The 20331-nt window shown below is 40.1% G+C and overlaps 1 protein-coding gene and 1 long non-coding RNA gene across 2 annotated transcripts in view; one reads left to right on the top strand and one right to left on the bottom strand.

Annotated features, from left to right (window-relative positions):
* Positions 1-8317: 8317 nt before the first annotated feature.
* Positions 8318-20331, bottom strand: part of RAPGEF5 (Rap guanine nucleotide exchange factor 5) — a 59070-nt gene continuing 47056 nt past the window's right edge. The window contains exons 11-16 of the mRNA XM_033164926.1: positions 17789-17879; positions 16667-16717; positions 16113-16200; positions 11610-11674; positions 9353-9407; positions 8318-8692 (exon numbers count right to left, since the gene is read on the bottom strand). Of these exons, the coding sequence (XP_033020817.1) occupies positions 8574-8692; positions 9353-9407; positions 11610-11674; positions 16113-16200; positions 16667-16717; positions 17789-17879 (469 nt within the window). The 3' untranslated portion in view covers positions 8318-8573. The remainder of the gene's footprint in view (positions 8693-9352; positions 9408-11609; positions 11675-16112; positions 16201-16666; positions 16718-17788; positions 17880-20331) is intronic.
* LOC117055422 lies at positions 8450-13140 on the top strand. The gene is made up of 3 exons (XR_004427632.1): positions 8450-8553; positions 9977-10119; positions 12946-13140. It is a non-coding gene; the product is annotated as an uncharacterized LOC117055422 (long non-coding RNA).

The following is a 20331-nucleotide window of genomic DNA, read 5'->3' as shown; positions in this document are numbered from 1 at the left end:
TCCAAAATCATGTATAGTCAAAACACATCAGGTTCAATGGAGGGTGGGATTGCCAAAATCATTTCCTCCCCCAAACCCCACCCCCTCCCCACCTGCTTTTATTTGTATTTTTGCCATGTGTGTAAAGCTGTATACACACAAGTTAAATGTGCATAACTTGCAGGCTTAGATTATACTATGTGTATATGTGTAAGCCCTGAATCCCCATGTACTCTGAGGTAAGACCCGAAAGTGCACACAATCCCAAGGGCAACACCAGAGGGCCAAAAAGTTCAATGATCAAATACAGGTTCAGGTCCAATGCAATGAGAAAGGTTCAAAGTGAAACTGTAAAACCAGGTTACCGTTTCTGAAGAAGACCCAGGGTTGGAATCCTAGGGTCAGCCCTGAAAGCGCTGTCCAGTGGCTTTTCCAAAACAGCCAAGCCGTAGCCCAGCAACGATGAAGGTTGAGCAGGCACAAAGTCTCTGCCTTCCTTTTCTTTTGTTCCTCCCAATCTTACTTGATGCACCTGAGCTTGCTCCAGCTGAGTAGCTGTGTCTCTCATCTTAACAAAGCATGTGATCCTCACCTGCCCTGAGCTTCATCAAGCTGAGTGTTCACACAACTAACAAGTCCCACAATCTTCACCTGAGCAACTAGTAAGCTGGCTGTGTTCTCTCGCCTGCCTTAGTCTCTTAAAGTACACCTCCCACTGTTCCCACTGTTCATGGAGACGAGGACCCTTCTGGTTCTTGTGATGTGTCCACTTCCCCTGTATCCTGGGAACTGGCAGCTGCGCCTTTGGCGTCCTCTGATGTCCCTTGAGTACTTCCTAAGTCCCCAATCTCCCCTTCCCCATCTTCAGCTTGCCCTGGTGTGTACCAGTTGTGGTTAAATTTCTCTGGGATCCCCTTCCCCTTCTTCGGTGTCCTGCCAGTTCATCACAGTGTATATCGGAACTTAGTTTAGACTTCTCTGAGTAATATTAGAGAGGAAGCATGGGCTCTCCTGCACAAACATGACCTTCTCTAGTACCAATATGAACCCATCTCTGTCAAAATATGCACCTCCCTGAATTTTGTGGTGCAGTTCCCCCAAAACTGAATAAAAAGTATTTATTAGTGAAAATAGCATACAAGAATGCATTAGGGAACATTGCTTACAGATATGTGCATATTCGTAAAACTGCATACAATAATGTGTATAATAGGAAGAATATGCACTAGTATGCAGGCATATATATTTTTAGAATTGCTGCAGAAATGTGGTGAACTGAACTTCAAGACCAGAAAAATGAGAAACTAAAATTTAAAGATTTAACTATACCCACTCCAGAAGAAATATGATCAATGATTACACTCAGACTCCCCAGTTTAAACTGTAATGAGGCTTTTTTTTGGGGGGGGGGCGAAGGGCATCAGTCTGGATAATACCCTAGACCTCCTATATTTGTGAGTGCAGAACAAATAGGGGGAAGCATACCAAGCCAGTTCTTTTGTTAAGGTAATGGCTTTGGCTGCTTAGCTAAGTACCACAATTTAGCATAACCAAAGAAGTTTCTCTGTGCCATAGAACAAATGGGTGGGCCTCTCCCCACCCCCCACCTGACTGGTACATAGGAGAACAATATCTAGAGTTGTGTGTGTAAGGGGGAAAAGCTGGAATGCTGGAAGCCGCAGACAGAGAAACAGGTTGCTATGTGCTGGACATTGGAGGTCCCCTGGAAATGTAAAGGTGAAGCCAGATCTATAGGGGTGTTAATGCTGTGACCCCTCCATCCTATGCTCAGATTATATGTGTGGAAATAAAACCATATATCTCATAGAACCCTGGGAAAGCAGGTACCTCTGGAGACTTGCTGCTCAAAGATTGGGTTGGCATATAACAATATATGGGGGCAGTGACTCCTTGTGCTTATCCTAAGTGTATAGAACCTCAGAGATGTACTAAGAATGGGGTTGGAACAGTAAAAGGTGATTCAGGACAAAGGTGGATCTAGAGGAGTGTGACCGGTGTGGTCACATGGGGTGCAGAGCTTCAGTGGGAGCCATAACTATGACATCCAATGGAAGATGAGAGGGGGGTGGGGTAGGGTGGGGTTCCAGATTTTAGCATCCACAGGGTGCCAATGAAATTTGAGACACCGAGGTCCGCCACTGTTCCAGGAGCACTAGAACCAGTTGCACACACACCATTCCTTCCGTAGGTCCCTCCCTAGTTTGTTTCTACTCATCCTCACAAGAGATCACTACATTCTGTTATAGTTAGACGATAATATAGAGGAAGTCATGTAACTCGGGAGGCACAATTCATCTCCACCGTCAGAATGCACCATCAGAAGCATTTATAACTAGGCCAAATCATGAGGAACATCCAGAAAGGGCATGATGAGGCTTGGGAGAACAATACTGTTCTTTCTATATAACTGAACATATTTTCAGCAGTTCACAGTAAGGTATAGCCGTGCATAGACAGTCATTTCCCAGTTTGAGCTTGGCTGCTCCTGACATTAAAACCATTTAGGTTTTGGAAGATCATTTTTGTCTTTCAGTTCAAATTCAAATTTAAGATGCTGTATGTTCTGGCTATGCCGCTGCTGTGACTGGATATAAATAACCCTAACTTATGGACTGCATATCTTGCTAATGAGGCTGCAGGTGGATAATATTATGGACCAGTGACCATCCCATTGCTTTCCATAACTGCTCCCAGCATTCTCTCAGAAATCATTACAGCAATCATCAGCTAGGCTATTATTATCAACCCCATATTACTCTCTCTCTCTCTCTCTCTCTCTCTCTCTCGCTCTGTGTGTGTGTGTGTGTGTGTGTGTCTGTGTAAAGCCGAGAAATGATGTTTTGGCTAAGGTCACCCAGGGAGTTAATGACTATATTGAAATTTGAAAGCAGGACTCTCATGCTCATGTTCTACAGCAGCAGCCCATGAAGTCTGCGATTTAGAAACAAAGGTCAACATAGACTCACACAGACAATTTAATTAATATGGTTTTATATTTTGAAAAGCAATATTAAAAAAGTTTAAACATTAACATTTGCTTTTACAAGTTTTATCTTCGTATTGCTTGGCCATTTCGACATATAAATTATTGCTTGTTAGCAATTGCTTATTAGCTCTCATAAATACACAACACAATGATATATACAGAGGCCAACAAAGCATGAAATATGTAAAGGAATACATTGGCAACCGTGATCCTGGTAAATCAGAGCATTTCATACATACCAGTTCTAATAATGTTGGATAAGTACAAGGTGTGGTCCCTGAGAAGTTAGGCAAATAACCTTGGCTTGGGCAATCTAGTCTATTACTGTTAATGCAAGTTGACACCATGAGGTCACTCTAGAGATGATAGAATTGACAATGCAAGTAGTCTCTCCTCTATTTGTTGACAGTGCCTCAGTATCTAACAGTGTTTAGAAGAATGCAATAAATAGGCTATGCAAATAAATAGTAATTTAACTCTACTAAAAAGGTTAATATTTACAGCTGACTCTGTAGTTGTTTTTTTTACAACACATTTTTTTCATTGAATTGTTGCAGCTTTCCCCTTTGCTTACTAGAAACTAACACATTAAACTCATGAAGAGACTGTACATCAAAGTACTGCTGCAGAACACTGTTTATTCTTAACCCCCATTTTAATTGCTGACTCTCTTACAACTACTGAGGTCTGTATATATAGATTAACAGAGGGGAATGAGCCAGACTAATTTACAGCACAATTTTATGCAGGTTTAATTCCAGAATAGGTCACACTGTGTTCAATGAAACTTCCTCCCAGGTGAGTGTGTCTAGGACTAGAGACTCTTGAGTCCCTGGATTTTAATGGGAGAATAAAGCATATATTAAAATTTCTCTATTAAAGCCAGTGAGATTTAGAGTATGTACAGAAATAACAGCAGTTTTTTCTCCCAGGGGGTTCTCTCAGTTTCCTTCCCATTTGTAAATGAAAGATGTACATACTACCTACCTGAATGCTGGTTCAATCATCAATCTTAACTCTCCCCTAATGCTTCAGAAGGGCAGCCCATGTTTTATTCAGAAGCGCCATATGTACATTTATTTATGTTCATCTGATACCTTTTTTATTTTTTCTTTAAAGCAACAATCTTTTCTTTAAAAAAAAAAGTTGCAGAACTGCTCCAGGGATGGGGGAGAGGTAGGCTTGTGATTTCCCAGGTACTAACCAATCAGCACTGCCCACAGCTTGTCTGTGCTGCAAACTTACACACCTGATTTTTCCTGAGCTGATCCCTGGAGACAAAATTGTACATTTTAACAGAATGCAATCTGAGTGCACTTCTCAAGAAGCCCTACCATTTGGTTGCTTAGCAGTAAGACAACAACTGAGAATAACTGTTTTCTTTGTAACAGCGTATCAGTGCGTCTCAGCATTATTTTAAAAAAGTATTTTAAAAAGCACAATCGTTTCTGCATACTTGGTAGACAGAATCAACAATGTTGGGACTTCTAGCTAAGTCCCCAAAAAATTTTATCAGTGAAACCAGAGGACACTTCACCTCCCAGATGCCATATATAACCAACAATGAAATTCCAAAACAGCGAAGGGCTTTCACTCTTGTCCGCTGCCAGGCCCTTCCTTCAGCCATCCAGGAAGGCTGCTTTAGGAAGACACCATACGAGGAAAGGAAATGCCCAAAATGCATGCATGACCTGTGCTCCTTCACACTCCCTCCCTTATAGTTGCTTTGAGTTTGACCAAACTGTGGGAGGCAGTGCCTGGCGTGCTCTGGTCCATGGGGTCACGAAGAGTTGGACACGACTAAACGACTAAACAACAAACTGTCCCTGCTTGTATCTTTTTAAGTATGTATGATATAATCTCCTTTTAATTGCTAGTTTTTATTCCTTACCTGTTTTAAGTCTTATGTATTCAGTTTATCCGTATGTTTTATCTTATGCAGGTCTGTGACCGAAATAAAGTTTGATACTACTGATACTGAAGGTTGGGACTTCTATACCTTTCCCCTATTTTTTAATGGGCCTTATATTATACATGTGCCAATCAACCATCTGTCATGTATGCTAGGCCAAATCAAAGTCCATAACACTTGTTCATTTCTGGCAAACAAGGGATAGTGCTCATAATTTAGTTTTGGCTTGTCCTTTTGACTGAATCCTGGCCACTGAATATCTTTAAGATGCTATCCGTTACTTCTGTAACTGACAACAGGGAAACTGCCTATGGAGTACAACAATGCTTAGCCAAATCTAGTAGAGATTTAAATATTTTTTTTTAAATCATTACATATTTGCATTGTACCACTCTCAAGAATAAGCAAAACAAGTCCTCTCATGAAATTGGGAAGTGACTTTCAAATCAGCAACTGAACAAGGAAGCCAGAGCTGGAAATACATTATTGCCTTGCAAAAAAAGAAAAGAAAAAAGGATTAACTGTGGTAGGAACTGTACATTATACCAGCAAACACATGCTAGTCAATGTATATGTGTGGGCAAGGTGGCATTAACGAGTGAGAATTTAGTAAGCGGGGTGTGAGGTTAACTAGTCTTGTATCAATCAAATTAGCCGCATCAAATAATCCCCCCCCCCCCCAGTCCATTTATATTCACACAGTCAAGCTTCTTACGGTCTCAAAACCCACATATGGATGTCAGGGGCATTTTGCTGACAAGAATAATAGGTGTGGGAAGGGTTTGTTTTGATTTCATAAATTTATATCCTGCCTTTAGGAAACCTCTCCGGCAACCTATGAACTTTGCAACCATGTCCTGATTCTCTCTTACAAAGTTCCCTCTGCATTAGTGTTTTTAGGCAAACATGGGCATGAGAATCTCATTTCATTACGTTGAGATCTACTACCTGAAGGTCTGGTGGCTCAACACCACAGATGAGGAACTGGTAACTTCTAAGCCTAATTGGGCCCCACAGCTCCCCCACCCCAAGTTAGCCTTATATGCATAAAAGGGGTTATTTACAACAACTGCAATTAAAATAAAGCTACTTACATGTATGTGATTGGAAATAATGCATGCAGCCCAACATTTCTCTTTTTCCTTTGTTAAAGCAAATCACACTGCCTAAGAGACAAGCTGCTTTTCGGTTTTTAAAAAAATCCTTGCCTCTTCAGCTGAGTTGCTTTAGGGAAAACCTCATATAAAACTCCATTCATATGCCTAAATAGGTTATCTGGATTGTTTCTAACATGTGCAACCACCTACATAAATGCATACTGTAGATTTTCTCAAAGGCCAGCCAGTTTTCCCCTTTTACTGGGTTAAAAAAGCAGCTGCCAGGAGAACATGTATAGCATATTCATAATATAGTTACAATTCTGAAACATCTTGTCTTTACATTACACTGTACAGTATTTCTACAATTTTCATACTGGGGAGGCCAAAATGCATTGGAAAGAATCTCCACCCTGCTGAAAAAACCCTACCACTTAAAGCTGATTTTATTTCTCTTCCAATAGGACACAATCCCTTGGGGAGGAGTTTGTGCAGAAAAAAGTTCCTGAATGATTATACCCTAGCAGCTGTAATAAAAAAGGAGAATTCATTTGCTTTAGTAGACTCACATTTCAAAGAACACTAGATTTCACCCACAGTATCTTCTGTCTGGCATAGTATCACAAGAAGTATGCTCCCATTTCCACTATAAAATAGTATATTGTATAAAGATGCATATAAATAGATTTTTCACAGTGAAATGCATTGTTTTGCATCGTATTTATCACACTCACTAGGCAAAGCCTTGCCATGCTTTACTGTCATTTTTTGTTCACCTTTGACTCATGTTTTGACATTAAAGGCTGTGACCCTTTGATACAAGCTTTTTGGGAAAGGAGTTGAAACAAGTTTCCAGATAGTATATAGCCCCAAAAATCTGCGATCATCAGATTCAGGTATCTTCAAGAAACCTGTTTTGCACCAGAGAGTATCATATTTCCCTCACTAGACAGCTATACTTCTGCCGGAAGTGTGGCTATGCAAGTGTCAAAACAGTTGTTGGATAGGACCTGTCATAGTTGCTCCTCTGCTATGCTGCACTGCACTGCGATTCCAAAAAGAGCGCTTGACTTTCAAGGAGATTCTCACTCACATGAACCAAAACTCTCAAGACAATATGAAAAGGTGCCTCTTGTCAGATTCAAGCCCCACAACTTGAAAGTTTGATCTAATAGTGTGGATAAGCCCTTGGGTCTATTTGGTCTTTCAAAGTGAAAAAGAATGAAGTGTGCGCACTCACAGCAGGTTAGGTTTCACATATCTGTAAAGTATTTATCATTTTCAGTCTTAATAAATAATGATTGATAGGAATGCCACTTAGTAGCTCTTCCAGCTTTCCCTCAGGTAGTTTTGTATGCTAATTTTATTGGAGACCCATTTTGGAGACTCTTACAGAAATCTAGTTCCTTGAGTGGGTAGGTGGGAGAGTTACTTCAATTGGCAAACGTTTTCATTGGCAGTGTAAGTAATGCCCTTGGCAAACATTCCAGAACAGCCCTCCAATATTGAGGTACTGATGTTTTTGCTTTTGTGACATTTAACCTAAGGGTGACTGAGGTCTTTCCCTCTGTTGGAAGCTGCTGGTTGTTACAATCTCATAGATTCTTGCTTATTTACTTTACCATTGCTTAGAAGTCACATTACACCCATCTAAAGGCAACTGCAGTACTTAACTTATGGTACAGATATCAAGGAGTAAAGCATACTGTATTCTTTTTGTAATAAACTATAAGCATGTCAGCTCATGAGCTTGATTATCTAAATTAGAGTAATTGGAAAGGGAGTTATAATTTTTTAAAAAAAAAAGCTCAGAGAAACATTCAAGGAAGCACTGTGCACTCCGCTACTCAATCCTGTGTAGAAACACTGCACTTGTTGCTGCAAACCGTTTAACAGTGTGGAATTTTGCTTTATGCTGTGGAACACATTCTGAAGGGGAGGCTGCTAAAATGAAGTATCACCTGCTGTTTGTCCAATTCTACAATTTGTTTGAATGAGTCTTATGCTGTGCTCTAACAAGTTGTCATTCTTTATGCTCATGCAGCAGTGGTTGCTTCTTATCCCAGGAAAGTTTGCTCAGTACATACTTCTTTTTCTCTGTTTTCATCTATTTTCTTTTTGGCAACAAAACAATGCTTTTGGCAGCTTGTGATTAGTGAGGCGCATCCATGTGTGGCAAATTATGAGTGCCTTTCTCACATAGTGCTGCTTGCTAAAAAGTTCCTTCATAATGACACAATGTCTTCTCCCCCCCCCCCCCCAAATTAACACTGATAAGAGTCTGAATTGAAAGCTACTCTGGACCAAGATTTATTTTTTTTGAAGAAGTCAAGTCTTTGTATATGAAGAATGCTGTTTCTCTCTTTCCCCGTCTGTAGTTGAATGAATATGGCATTTCTCTCATCCCGGAAGGCTGCTGCGAACAGCTCCTCTTCCTGCTTTGCAAGAGATGGCTGTGCTTGTTATGGCATCAGCTACTGATAAAACTCAGTATTCACCTCTCTCCAAGGGAAGCAACATGCTTGGCATAAACATTCACTTAATTGAAAGTGCTGCAGGTATGTGAATCTGCGTGAACTCACACGCGAGGCTCTATCCTATGAGAAAGCTCAAACAACATCTGCTGGTTATCGATGATGTGCAAGTGATGGACGTAGGGCTTCAGCTCCTGATGCTCTTTTTGGGGGACTTCATTTCCTAAAGTTTAGACAAAAGAAAAATGAATGAATGAGATCAGTTACTCTACAGCTTTCCTTCACGGAACTCATGCCCAAAATGCAATTAACTACAGGTGTCAACATTTCTAATTTAAAAAATAATAATGTTTATTTCCAGCCAAACTGTGATAATCAATTAAACAGATATGGCTGAGGATGGTGACTCTAATTTCACCTGGGCCTAAGGCAATTAGCTCTCCATATCTCCTCTCCTCAGACGACCTCTAAGCTAACAAGTAACCTGTGTATGCATACATTCTCTTTATGTGTAGAAAAGGTCTATCATCTCAGACAAATAGCCTCGATCATGAATAATATGAACAAAATTGAAAATATGAACAAAAAAAAGATTGCACCAAACAAGAAAGTTGATCCCCTTTCAGCGTAAATCCTTTTAGTTCATTCATAGGATTATTTCTAAGCAGTCAAAAAACAATAAACAATGGTATATGTAAATGCCAGATGTACTGGTTCAGTTGTATTTCCCAAGCTTATGCTACAGACAGGTGCCCACCATAAGTCTCTGTTGCTTTGGGCAAAAAATTGTTTATTGCTGTCATATGGGCTGGTCAGACAGACCTGCTATGAGGAAGATTTTTATATTTGCTCAAAGCTTAGCTAGAGAGAAATCTTTACTCACCAAACTGGTTGTGTCTGCAGTGTCTCAAAGACCGGACTGTGTCTGCAATCATGTGCTGTGAAGATAATATACAAAAGGCACCACTGAATATTAATCTAATAGAATATTATTATTTTTTAACAAAAAAGCTACTCTGGTAGTTGTACAAGAAGATTAGGTATAACCTTTCCTTTAGCATGGGAGGCAAGCTATATTCTCTTCCCATTTCCAGTTTTTCTTTTTTGGGGTATGTGTGTGAAAATGTAAGATCTTATAAGAGAAAGCTATCATGGATAACTTCAAGCATTGATTGAGGGCTGCTTTGATACATTACAGGAGCAGTGGGAAATTATCTGCATTCTGCATATATCTGCAGTATAAGAATTTAGTATGTGTGTGTTAACATCAGCATTGTTTACAAAAATGACCAGCAATCCAGGCAGGCCCCACATTTTTTCCATTAGTGAAATGACATTCAAATGAATGAAGCTTCTATCTAAATGGGGATTAGATGGCATGACATAAGAAGGAAGAGAATTCTTAACTTCAGAGAAAACATTCTACCCAGTATGCCTCTGGAATTGCAGTAGTTTAGTATGAATAGTTATTTAAAAGGAGTTCATTCCTATGCTGTTCTTTTCTTAGGCAATATAGGTCACAGATGGCTGCACTGATTAGAGAGAGGAAAACCTTTCCAATTTCATTGCACATGTATGATTGGATCTTGGGCTGATTTGAACTGGCATAGATTCATGAAGCTACATTGATTGGCTCCAGCTGAGGGCTTGGTCCATAATGTTTTCCTGCAATTATTATTTCATCACAACTGCAATCTAAGCAGAGGAGACATTCAACTGGACCCAAACAATTCTTAGTAGCTAAACTTGAAGCAACCTGTCTGCAATTAGCTCTCACTAGTGATGTTATATAAAAAATAAAAGCACAAACTGCCCAGCTTCCAAAGAAGAAGAAAAACTGATTGCCTGCTAAAAATTAGCCCGTCTTTTGTTTGGCATAATACAGATCATGCCACAGTTGTGAGTTATAAAACTGCTGTTGAATGGAATAGCTCTGTGGAAATGCCAGATTACCATGATTGTGCAAATTATATTTCTGATAATGTGACTCTTAAGTTGCCCTGTTTGCAAGACAAGCCACCAAGAACTCATAATGAGGCTACTCCTTGAGATTCAAGAGAGCAGCTCTTCCTAGTTTTCTGCCTGTTGCAAAAACATGCCATTTGTGGCAGTATTAATATAAACTCTGAAGCAGCTACAAGCCTTCAGTTTTTGTCCTTTTATACTCTGGGAGCAGGATATAAGAATGCAACTTTCACTCGATTTCTCTATTGCTGTGCCCTGCTCCCCAAAACTAATCCTGTCTTCTAGTCATGCAGCATGCCTAGGAGAATGTTTTCTTGCAGGCTGTGCTCCCTACACCAGCCATCTTGCTTCCCCCTCTTGCAAAGAACGTTAAGACAGCCTTTACTTAATGGCAGAACTGTTGGTTTGCCACCTTCTTATCCATGACACCCTACCGCCCTGCAGCAGATTTGCCTCTTAAGATAGCAGCGGCAGTAAAATTTGCAAAGTATGTTGAAGACCTAAATCAGGCATAGGCCAACTCCGGCCCTCCAGATGTTTGGGACTACAATTCCCATCATCCCTGACGACTGGCCCTGTTAGCTAGGGATGGTGGGAATTGTAGTCCCAAACATCTGGAGGGCCAGAGTTGGCCTATGCCTGACCTAAATGCTGGGGATAAAGTCACAATAATGTGTGCATCAAAGGTTATATTTTATAAGCTTATTGGCAGACAAAAAGTGTAATATAAATGTAATAAATTAAAAATACGCCTGCCCAAAATATCACAACACAATATGCAGTTCTGCTTGTAGAAGGCAACCCAAAGTTTACAAGAAAGATTATCACCTGACACTAGTGAAAACAACAAACTGGAATTTATATTATGATTTATTCTTATGCAGATTCCTTTTTTTATTGGACTAACCTTGTGTCCAATCTTTGAAAATATAATAAAATGGCGTCTAGCTGAACCTTTGGTTAAAAGCTCATTATCCTACTCTTATTGTAGAAACTCTCAATGGAAAGCAGAATCAAATGAGGAATAAACAGAACCCCTGCTTCTAAAGTAACACTATTTGGAAGAACTAGAATTAACAAAACAAAAAACAGAAATGGAAGGCGGGTGAGTGACAATGTAGCAAGCCTCCCGCCCCGCCACAATATTGGACTTAAAAACAGAAAATGTTACATACCAGCTTTTCGAAGTTAACAAGGTTATCCAGGAAAGTTTTATTCCCTTCATGTATAAATGTTACATCTAAAAAAGAAATTGTAAAAAATAAAAATTTGTAAACTGCGCTGTGATTCTTGGTTGAAGGGTGGTATAGAAATACAATAAATAAATATCTCCCATTTTTAGGCTACGTGGCATGAAATGGTGACAGTAGTGTAACACAGTGTTCCATTATTCTTAGATTTTCTCTAAACTTATCTGTGAAAAACTCTTGAGAAAGGGGAAAGCCTCAAATTTTAAAGAACTGGAAAAAACAGTATTGGAAAAGCAGAAGTTCGTGTATTGTTAATTTCTTGATGAAAACATGCACATTGGGTACTTTTCTCTTTTTTAAATTACAAGAGATTCCGACTGACCAATAGGAAGACGTTTCTGACAATAAGAGCGATTTGACAGTGGCATGGACAACCTCAGAAGGTGGTGGACTCTGCTTCATTGCATGCTTTTAAACAAAGTCTGGATGGCCATTTGTCAGGGATTATTTTGCTGGGATTCCTGCACTGCAGGGAGTTGGACTAGATGACTCTTGAGGTCCTTTCCAACTCTACAACCCTATGTGCATTATTTGCTGAAGTGTTCATTTAGGAAACCAGAATTTGTGAATTTCCGCTTTTTCAGGCCTTCCAATTCTTTAAAATATGTGTTCTCCCCCACCCCTCCACAGCTGAAGCACACATCTCCCTTACTTTAAAACCGTGGTTCCCAATGTGGGGCACACGCCCCACAGGGGGCAATTTGGTTGTTAAAGGGGGCAATTCGAGAATGAGTTAGACCAAGTTAATGATCTTTTAGGCTTCCTCCACTTGAATTGGAGTTTACTTTTTGAATAATAAGAATTATATGTCACCAGGGTGGCGGTGAGATCAGGATTGTAGAGATGTGTAGGTGGGGCATGGCAAAAAAAAAAGGTTGGGAACCACTGCTTTAAAACAAACAGGAAATTTGTCCAACTTTTGAGATCAGTAGCTGGAGGCTTCTGTGCAAAAGCTATCCTGAAAGAAGCCACCTAGAACCCTAAATAGCACATCTGTATATGGCAACAGCCCCTACTTCTGGTTAAGGGTCAGAGTGAACAAATGGGCATACCTGTTTGTAGAGAAGGGTGGTAGCTTTTTTTTGTAAGGAACACACCCACATATACAAATTTGGCAGAACAATATAAACAACATCAATAGGCCACCTACTTCCTTTTGGATTTTTCTTCAGACATTAGCATAAATGAAGGGCTGCAACACTGCCAATACCAAGACCACAAATGTGTTCCTAAAAAGCCTTTGCTTTCTTAAACTTTTCAGAACTGGTCCCTTTGAAACAAGGTGCCTTGGTTGATGCTCACTTCTCCACTCTTTCCACACTGCTGTGCTTTCTGTCAACCTCACCTCCTAGACTCAGGTGCCAACATTGCATATTATACACTCCCCACTGCAATGCCTTGCCTGCCCTGTCACTAAAGCAAAATGGAGAAGGTGAAATTGTTACTGTCAATGCTAATAAAGAAGGCATTCCACTGAAAAGCCTGAACTGGTTTTTTTTTTTTTTTTAACTTTAAAGACTGCAGTAAGAAGCCTTATGAGGAGGGAGGAGAAAGAATGGAAAAAAGGATAGAAATTTGCTTTGCTGCCAACAACTATGAGCCTGGATAAATTCAGTGGAGCAGAAAATTGCATCTGAGCTGTATTGTAAAGAGCAAAACAGTGTTTTATTAAATATTTGAAAAATCAGCAAGATTTTAAAAAGCACTGTCTGTGAAACAACAGGGTTTGCTGTAGAAATTCAATTACTTTAAAAGGGGTATTGTTGTTGAGATAGTTTTTACCTATTTAAGAAAGGGGTTATTTCAAATTTCCTTTCCAACATCTGCTTTACTTAAAGGTAAAGGTAAAGGGACCCCTGACCATCAGGTCCAGTCGTGTCCGACTCTGGGGTTGTGGCGCTCATCTCACTCTATAGGCCAAGGGAGTCGGTGTTTGTCCGCAGACAGCTTCCGGGTCATGTGGCCAGCATGACAAAGCCGCTTCTGGCGAACCAGAGCAGCACACGGAAAGACCATTTACCTTCCCGCTGGAGCGGTCCCTATTTATCTACTTGCACTTTAATGTGCTTTCGAACTGCTAGGTGGGCAGGAGCTGGGACCGAGCAACGGGAGCTCACCCCGTGGCAGGGATTCGAACCGCCGACCTTCTGATCAGCAAGCCCTAGACTCTGTGGTTTAACCCACAGCGCCACCTGGGTCCCTTCTGCTTTACTTACTCTTACTTAAAAGGTGTTAATTCCCTCCCACACTTCTCTTTGGAGGGCCCATTCAAGGCTGCTGGGGTCTGGGGGGGGGAGCAATTCATGTAAAAAAAGAAAGATGAGAAGCATCCAGTTTGGGACAAATCATCCTCCAGAAGTGAGGATGAAAATATTCAAAAACTGTCCAGAGAGCTAGGCATTGGAAGTACATTGAAAGAAGCCAAAGCACTCTGGGGATGAAACATATGCCCCAAAGACATCTGCAGAGACAGACAGACGCTAAACGCATTCATGTGCTAATGCTAGAAGCCTCCAAGTCAAGATGGGCAAGTTGGAGGGACTGGTCTAAAATAGAGCATAGAAATTGCTGACAAAATGGAAAGCTGGTGGGATAGAGAAAAGCAGTGTGACATGGTTATTTCTGGATACAAACTCTACAGAAATAATAGGGAGGAGCATCATGGAGGTACGTCAAAGAGGACAAAAAATCCAACAACTTAGAAATGTCAAGAGGGACAGACTTCTCCACAGGAGTGCTATGGGTGGTGATACCAGTCCCCAAGAATAATTTAGTACTGGCCATATACTAACACAGACACAGACAGACAGGAACACACACACACAGAGTGCCCAAGGAGAATGAAAAAAATGAGGCATCCAAAGGAGGAAATGTTGTCGTTACCCTCAGATATACCAGGTATGTGCATGTTCCAGTCATGACAAAGAGGTAAAATTTCTAGATACTGTAAAACAACTGTAGCTGGGCATGGCTCACAAAACCCATAAAGCTACACAACATTGTAGGTGGCTGTGCTGACCTTGACGCTGACCTCTAGACTTTATTCTTCTTTAAAGATTGTGCCCTAAAACACAGCCTCTTCAAAGATGACTTTATAACTAAATACTTCGTTTCAATAAATTATCACTCTCAAACAATGAATCCCATTGTGCTAAGGAGATGTTTCTTTACGTGAAGATATGCCAAAGGGCTTTAATCCCTTTGCCTACAGAAAAGGAAAAAAAGGCAGCCATGGCCGTTCGTGGTGACTCAAAGAAGTCTCTACAAATAGCTTTCCAGAAAAGAGGGGAGGGGTGGTAAGATAGAAACAAAGGCCGGTTATAAATCGTAGGATAGAGCTATTGGAAGAAGCTGAGTGCTCAGCAGAATTGCAGGCACTGCAATGTGTTCCGTTAAAAGATGCACCCAAGTGTGACCTATATCCATTATACATAGCCTGTAGGGACTACAAGATCACAGGCACAAAACAGAACAAGACATGCTTCTGAGAATTTTGACTTAGCATTACTAGTTAAGGCCTGAGGTGGCAGGAACTGAGCAAGCTGCTTTATGAAGGTCCATCTTGCTCGGTACTGTCTACAACCGGACAAATAGCTCTCAAGCAGCCTGTCCCAGACCTACCTGGTTGACACCAGGTATGGAAGCCTGGAGCTTCTGCATCCAAGGCATGCTCTCTGTTACTGAGCTGCAGTTATGCCTTAAAATGGAGCTGCCATACACTGGATTAGACCATTGGTTCATTTAAATCTGTACTGTCTGCTTTTGACCAGCAGTGGGGCTCCGATATCTCTTTTTTATTTTATTTTTAAAATGAAGATACTGAAGATTGGGAGTGCATACAAAGCATATTATGTGCAGCTGAGCTATGGTCCCTCCTAATTGTTGCCTCCATCATCTAAGACTGAAGGCAGCAGAAGGTGCAACAGAAGATCAGCAGTCATGAAGAAGGCACAGCAAAATCCCAGGGTCATCAGAAAAAGGGGAGAGCAGGGAACCTTATCAGAACTAAAGATGGCCAGTAGGGTAGTATTTTACTTTCGAACACACACTCTCCTTAATCAGGACATCTCACTTATTAGACAACAGAAACAGGAAAAGAACGGATTTTTATTAAGCTAACTTTTGAATTCTCAGCTGAAGAACAAAAGGGTTTCTAGAAGCTATCTTAAGTCTTATCTTATCTTACAGTTCCATTATTCACCCTCTCTGCTGCCTCTCTTGTCAGCACGTAATCTCTTTTCTTGATCCTTGGTTTCTCCATCCATAATGCGCAACATATATCAATTATCAATACGCACTGCATTGCTAACCTTGCACTCCCTGGTAAACCCGCACAGAACACCAGCAATATGCTTAAAAATTTATCTCACCCCTTTGGTACTAATAAATAATGTTATGAAGATGTTCAATGTGGACAAACTGTATTACCTTTAAGGAGCAAAGGCATGAAGGGGATTTTCGGTGACTTCATTTTCTTGAATGCATCTCTGTAGGCTTTGTGATTCAGGGAAGGGTCCTACCGAAACAATTTGATCGCGATGAAAGGAAAGGAGAAAATCAATACCCTTTCTAAAGGATGGCAATTTGTAATCTGTTACACACCCACAAGCTCAATATGCTTTAAATATAAAAGGTTTCCTTGGAAAATGAGGCAGATAAATGTTTCTCAAAGATAGAGGACTGACTGAGTGAAATAAAGGGTCATTCACTCTAGGGGCTAATAAAGAGTTTGGAGCTACATATGTCTGCAGTAAGCTAAAAAGCTAAGGATCCCAGCTTTAGATGATGAGGTTTTCATCAACCAAGAGCTAGTGAAACTCTAGAGGTAGTTGAACTGCCACACCTATTATCTCTGACCATTGGGCATACCAGCTGTCGCTGATGGGAACTGGAGTCCAACAATATCTGGAGGGCCACTGCATTAAGCACTGGAAGAGAGCAGCTGGCGAAATCAAAGTCTTTTCTGTAGAAAGTATACTTACTGTCAAACTTTCAAGTTCAGTGAACAGTTTCTTAAACTTTCCAGGGATTCTCTGCAATACACAAAAAAAAAATCAAAGGAAATGGGATTCGATGGGGAAGGGGGGGAATCAAGTATGCTGGAAAGTATTTAATATTTCTTTCAGTGACTAGCCATCATAAAAAACTCATAAAAAATCAAGTTGCTCATCATGAATAATGTTTAAGAGTGATGCAAATCCTTTTGCATTTTGAGACTGCCCCTCTCATAATTCCTTTATAATTGCTTCCTAAAACCTGTGTTCATTTTATTCACTAACATCTCTGTCTGCCTCATTTGTCTAAAGGCCTTTCTGATTATTTCATTTAAAAAAGTAAAATGTATCAACAGTATATTAGTGCTAGCCTGAACTGATACTGAAATCTCCTTGGAGCAACGGGGATAGCTAAGTTTCAGGGGGAAGGCTAGTTTTTTTCTGATTTAATTATTTTAAACAGGGAAGAGGAGTTGTGTCCACTGCATCTATCTCAAGATTTAAAGGAACCACTTGGGAGAGGGCCCTCAGTACCTGATTGTGCACCATGCTGACCTGATGGCTCTTCCATCTATAAGTGGCTAGAACAGGATATTTTAAAGGTCTATCAGACTATTATTCCCATGCTTAGCTGTGCTGCATCATTTTGTGTTTTTCAATACTCTGCTGGGGGCTCTCTCTTGCTGGAAAATGTGTCTAGCTCCATACTTTAGACCTAGGGATCCAGCCAATTCTTTTATGAATTACCCTACATGGGGGATCCACCATATATCTATTCCCCCCCCCCCCAGCAGTATTCTGCTGAGTCAACATCTTTAGTGCTTTAATCCCAACTCATCAGCTAATGAGAAAAAATTAATCTTGCTTCCTTGATTGCAGAATCTTGTTCCCTGCTGGGAACGGGGCAAACAGTCAATGCATGATTAAACCCTGTCCTCCTGCTCATCAGCTGATGTCACAAGTGATGTCAGCTGGAGAGTGGGTGGGTGTGATTTGGGGGAAATGACCTCATGAACCAAATTGGCCTCCTAGGTGTGCCAAGGTTGGCCTGTGGGCTGCAGGCTAAAACAAGAATTTAAATTAATTTTAAAAACAAAATACTTGTATTACCTCCCAGGTCTGAGAAAGCCGACTGACAGATGCAGTGTTGAGACCCATAACAATGGCAAAGAATGAATTCAGATTTCTTTGGGCTTTGCAGCTATGAAAATTAAAAGTACAAAAAACAAACACATGGTGTAACTTTCTATATATACAAAGCCTTAATACTTCTAGCATGGAGAGGCATATTAGATTAACTGTTCCAAGTATATTAACACTAAGTTCTGTAATTACCCAATTAGGTGCAGGCCCAATAAGATGACCCCCAAATTATTGTTTTTCTCTGTTCCTCAACTTTAAAGTCACGAGAGTAACCTACCCCCTCCTGCCAAAACTCATGACTTTAATATAACCACTAGCCCTTTCAAAGGTGCTTCCAGGGTTCTTGTTACAGGTAGGTAGCCATGTTGGTCTGCCATAGTCAAAACAAAATATAAAATCAAAAAATCGTTCCAGTAGCACCTTAGAGACCAACTAAGTTTGTTCTTGGTATGAGCTTTCGTGTGCATGCACACTTCTTCAGATACACTGAAACAGAAGTCACCAGACCCTTATATATAGTGAGAGAGTGAGGAGGGGTATTACTCAGAAGGGTGGTGGGAATGGGTGATTGGCTGATGGGTGTGGAAAACCTGTTGACGACTGCAATTAGTCTTAAGGGGAAAGCAAGGGGTGAGATGGCTAAAGATAGCTTTGTCATGTATAATGAGATAAGAATCCAATGTCTTTGTTCACACCAGGTCTCTCCGTGGTTTTAAGTTTGGTGAAGAGAAGTTGCTGAATTGCAACTCATTACTATATATAAGGGTCTGGTGACTTCTGTTTCAGTGTATCTGAAGAAGTGTGCATGCACACGAAAGCTCATACCAAGAACAAACTTAGTTGGTTTCTAAGGTGCTACTGGAAGGAATTTTTTTTATTTTTTTTATTTTATATTTCCAGAGTTCTTGTACCTGTATGCAGTCTGTTTCCCTGATCTGTGGCTGCCCTGGTGCCATTTTTGTTTTACTTAAAGGGACAATGCAGGCCATCTTTCTTTCTTTTTTTAGCCCTATTGACAGCCCCCTTAGTGTGTGCAGTGACATTTGACTTTAAAAACAACTGAGGATTTAAGACTAATAGAACAATCCTATGCAAGTCCCACCTGTTCAATGGACCTGACCCCATTTTTAGGATTGCAGCCTGTGATTTGTGGCTGTGCATTCATGTGAATTTTCACATTTCACTTGTGCCAAGGAAGAGCCAAGTGGCTGCTTCTTGTGCTCCATTCTTAATAATAGTTGCTCTGTCCCTGAGGTTCAGTGCCCTCTGCAATCAAACTGGTTATGCTCCCCCAAATCCATCTCTGAAACTCATTCACATATTGGATTATATAAGATATGAAAGGCCAAGTGCAGCAATAAGCACAGAAGTTTTGCTATATCTATTAGAAACTGTGGCATACTTCTTCCAAATGCTTCATTTTTCTATTATTAAGATTCAAATGTTTTCTCAAAACTACCAATCATTAACAAGCAATCATGTTTCTGTTTCTTTATCCTGGAATTAGTATTGCTTAGTAGCACAGCTTTGAGCTTATCTAAATTAAATCTCTCCCAATGTTCTTTACACATATGCCTATAATCCTGAATCATTTTTCTTTTGCAACCTCCAGTTTATTTTGTTGTTTATTGCCACAAATTTAATTAATGTGCAACCTATATATTCCCCTGATCAGTTATTAGCTACCTTTGGTCACATTCACATTATCAAACAGGTGCTTCCTGCTTGTCTATGTAACTATGTTCCACACAGCAATTGCATTAACAATGGTAGTGCTGTCTGGTAGGAGAATTTCACTTTCTCAGCAACACAAAAATTGCAATTTACATGCTTGGAAAATGCAACTCAAGGAACACTGCTGCAAAAAAATGGATTGATGTCATGCATTTAATGAGTGGCATTTGCAGACTATACTGCAATATAAATGGATTATCTAGAAATACTTTTTACTTGCTTATCTGCGAGTTAATAAAATAGTTGTATTTTTCACACTAAGCTACACAGATGGGAATTCCTATTCCATGTATTTCATGTATTTTAGGGTTTTATGTCATGCTCTTCAATAAGTTTCCAAGGTGGGGTATAAATGCACAGTATACTTTAACTAGTCTGAAGGAACAGTTTTTAAAATGTATTTTAACTGAATGCCAGTGTACTAAGTTGATTGATACTAGAATTGCTGAGCAAATGAGGTAATACATAGACAACATATCCATGTTTTAGTTCAGATGACAAAACATTTGGTAACTTAAGTACATAATTGAAGTGGATCATGAAGAGTTCCCTGTTAGCAACAACAGGGAATGCAAAAAAGAGAGCATTTTACTGATTACTGATTAATAGTTTAATGTTGTTTAACACTACAACCCACATGCTGAACACAGAAGATATGAAACAAGAAAGAGGTTCTACACACATAACTCTATCTCTGTGTGTACACACACAATGAGTTCTATGGTCTATCTATGATCTATATATAGGTGCACGCTGAATCTTTTAAAAATATATAA

The sequence above is a fragment of the Lacerta agilis genome, chromosome 12, assembly GCF_009819535.1.
Source record: "Lacerta agilis isolate rLacAgi1 chromosome 12, rLacAgi1.pri, whole genome shotgun sequence".
Classification (NCBI taxonomy): Eukaryota; Metazoa; Chordata; class Lepidosauria; order Squamata; family Lacertidae; genus Lacerta; species Lacerta agilis.
Note: the sequence above shows the minus strand (reverse complement) of the source record. Positions and strands in the feature narration are given on the sequence as shown.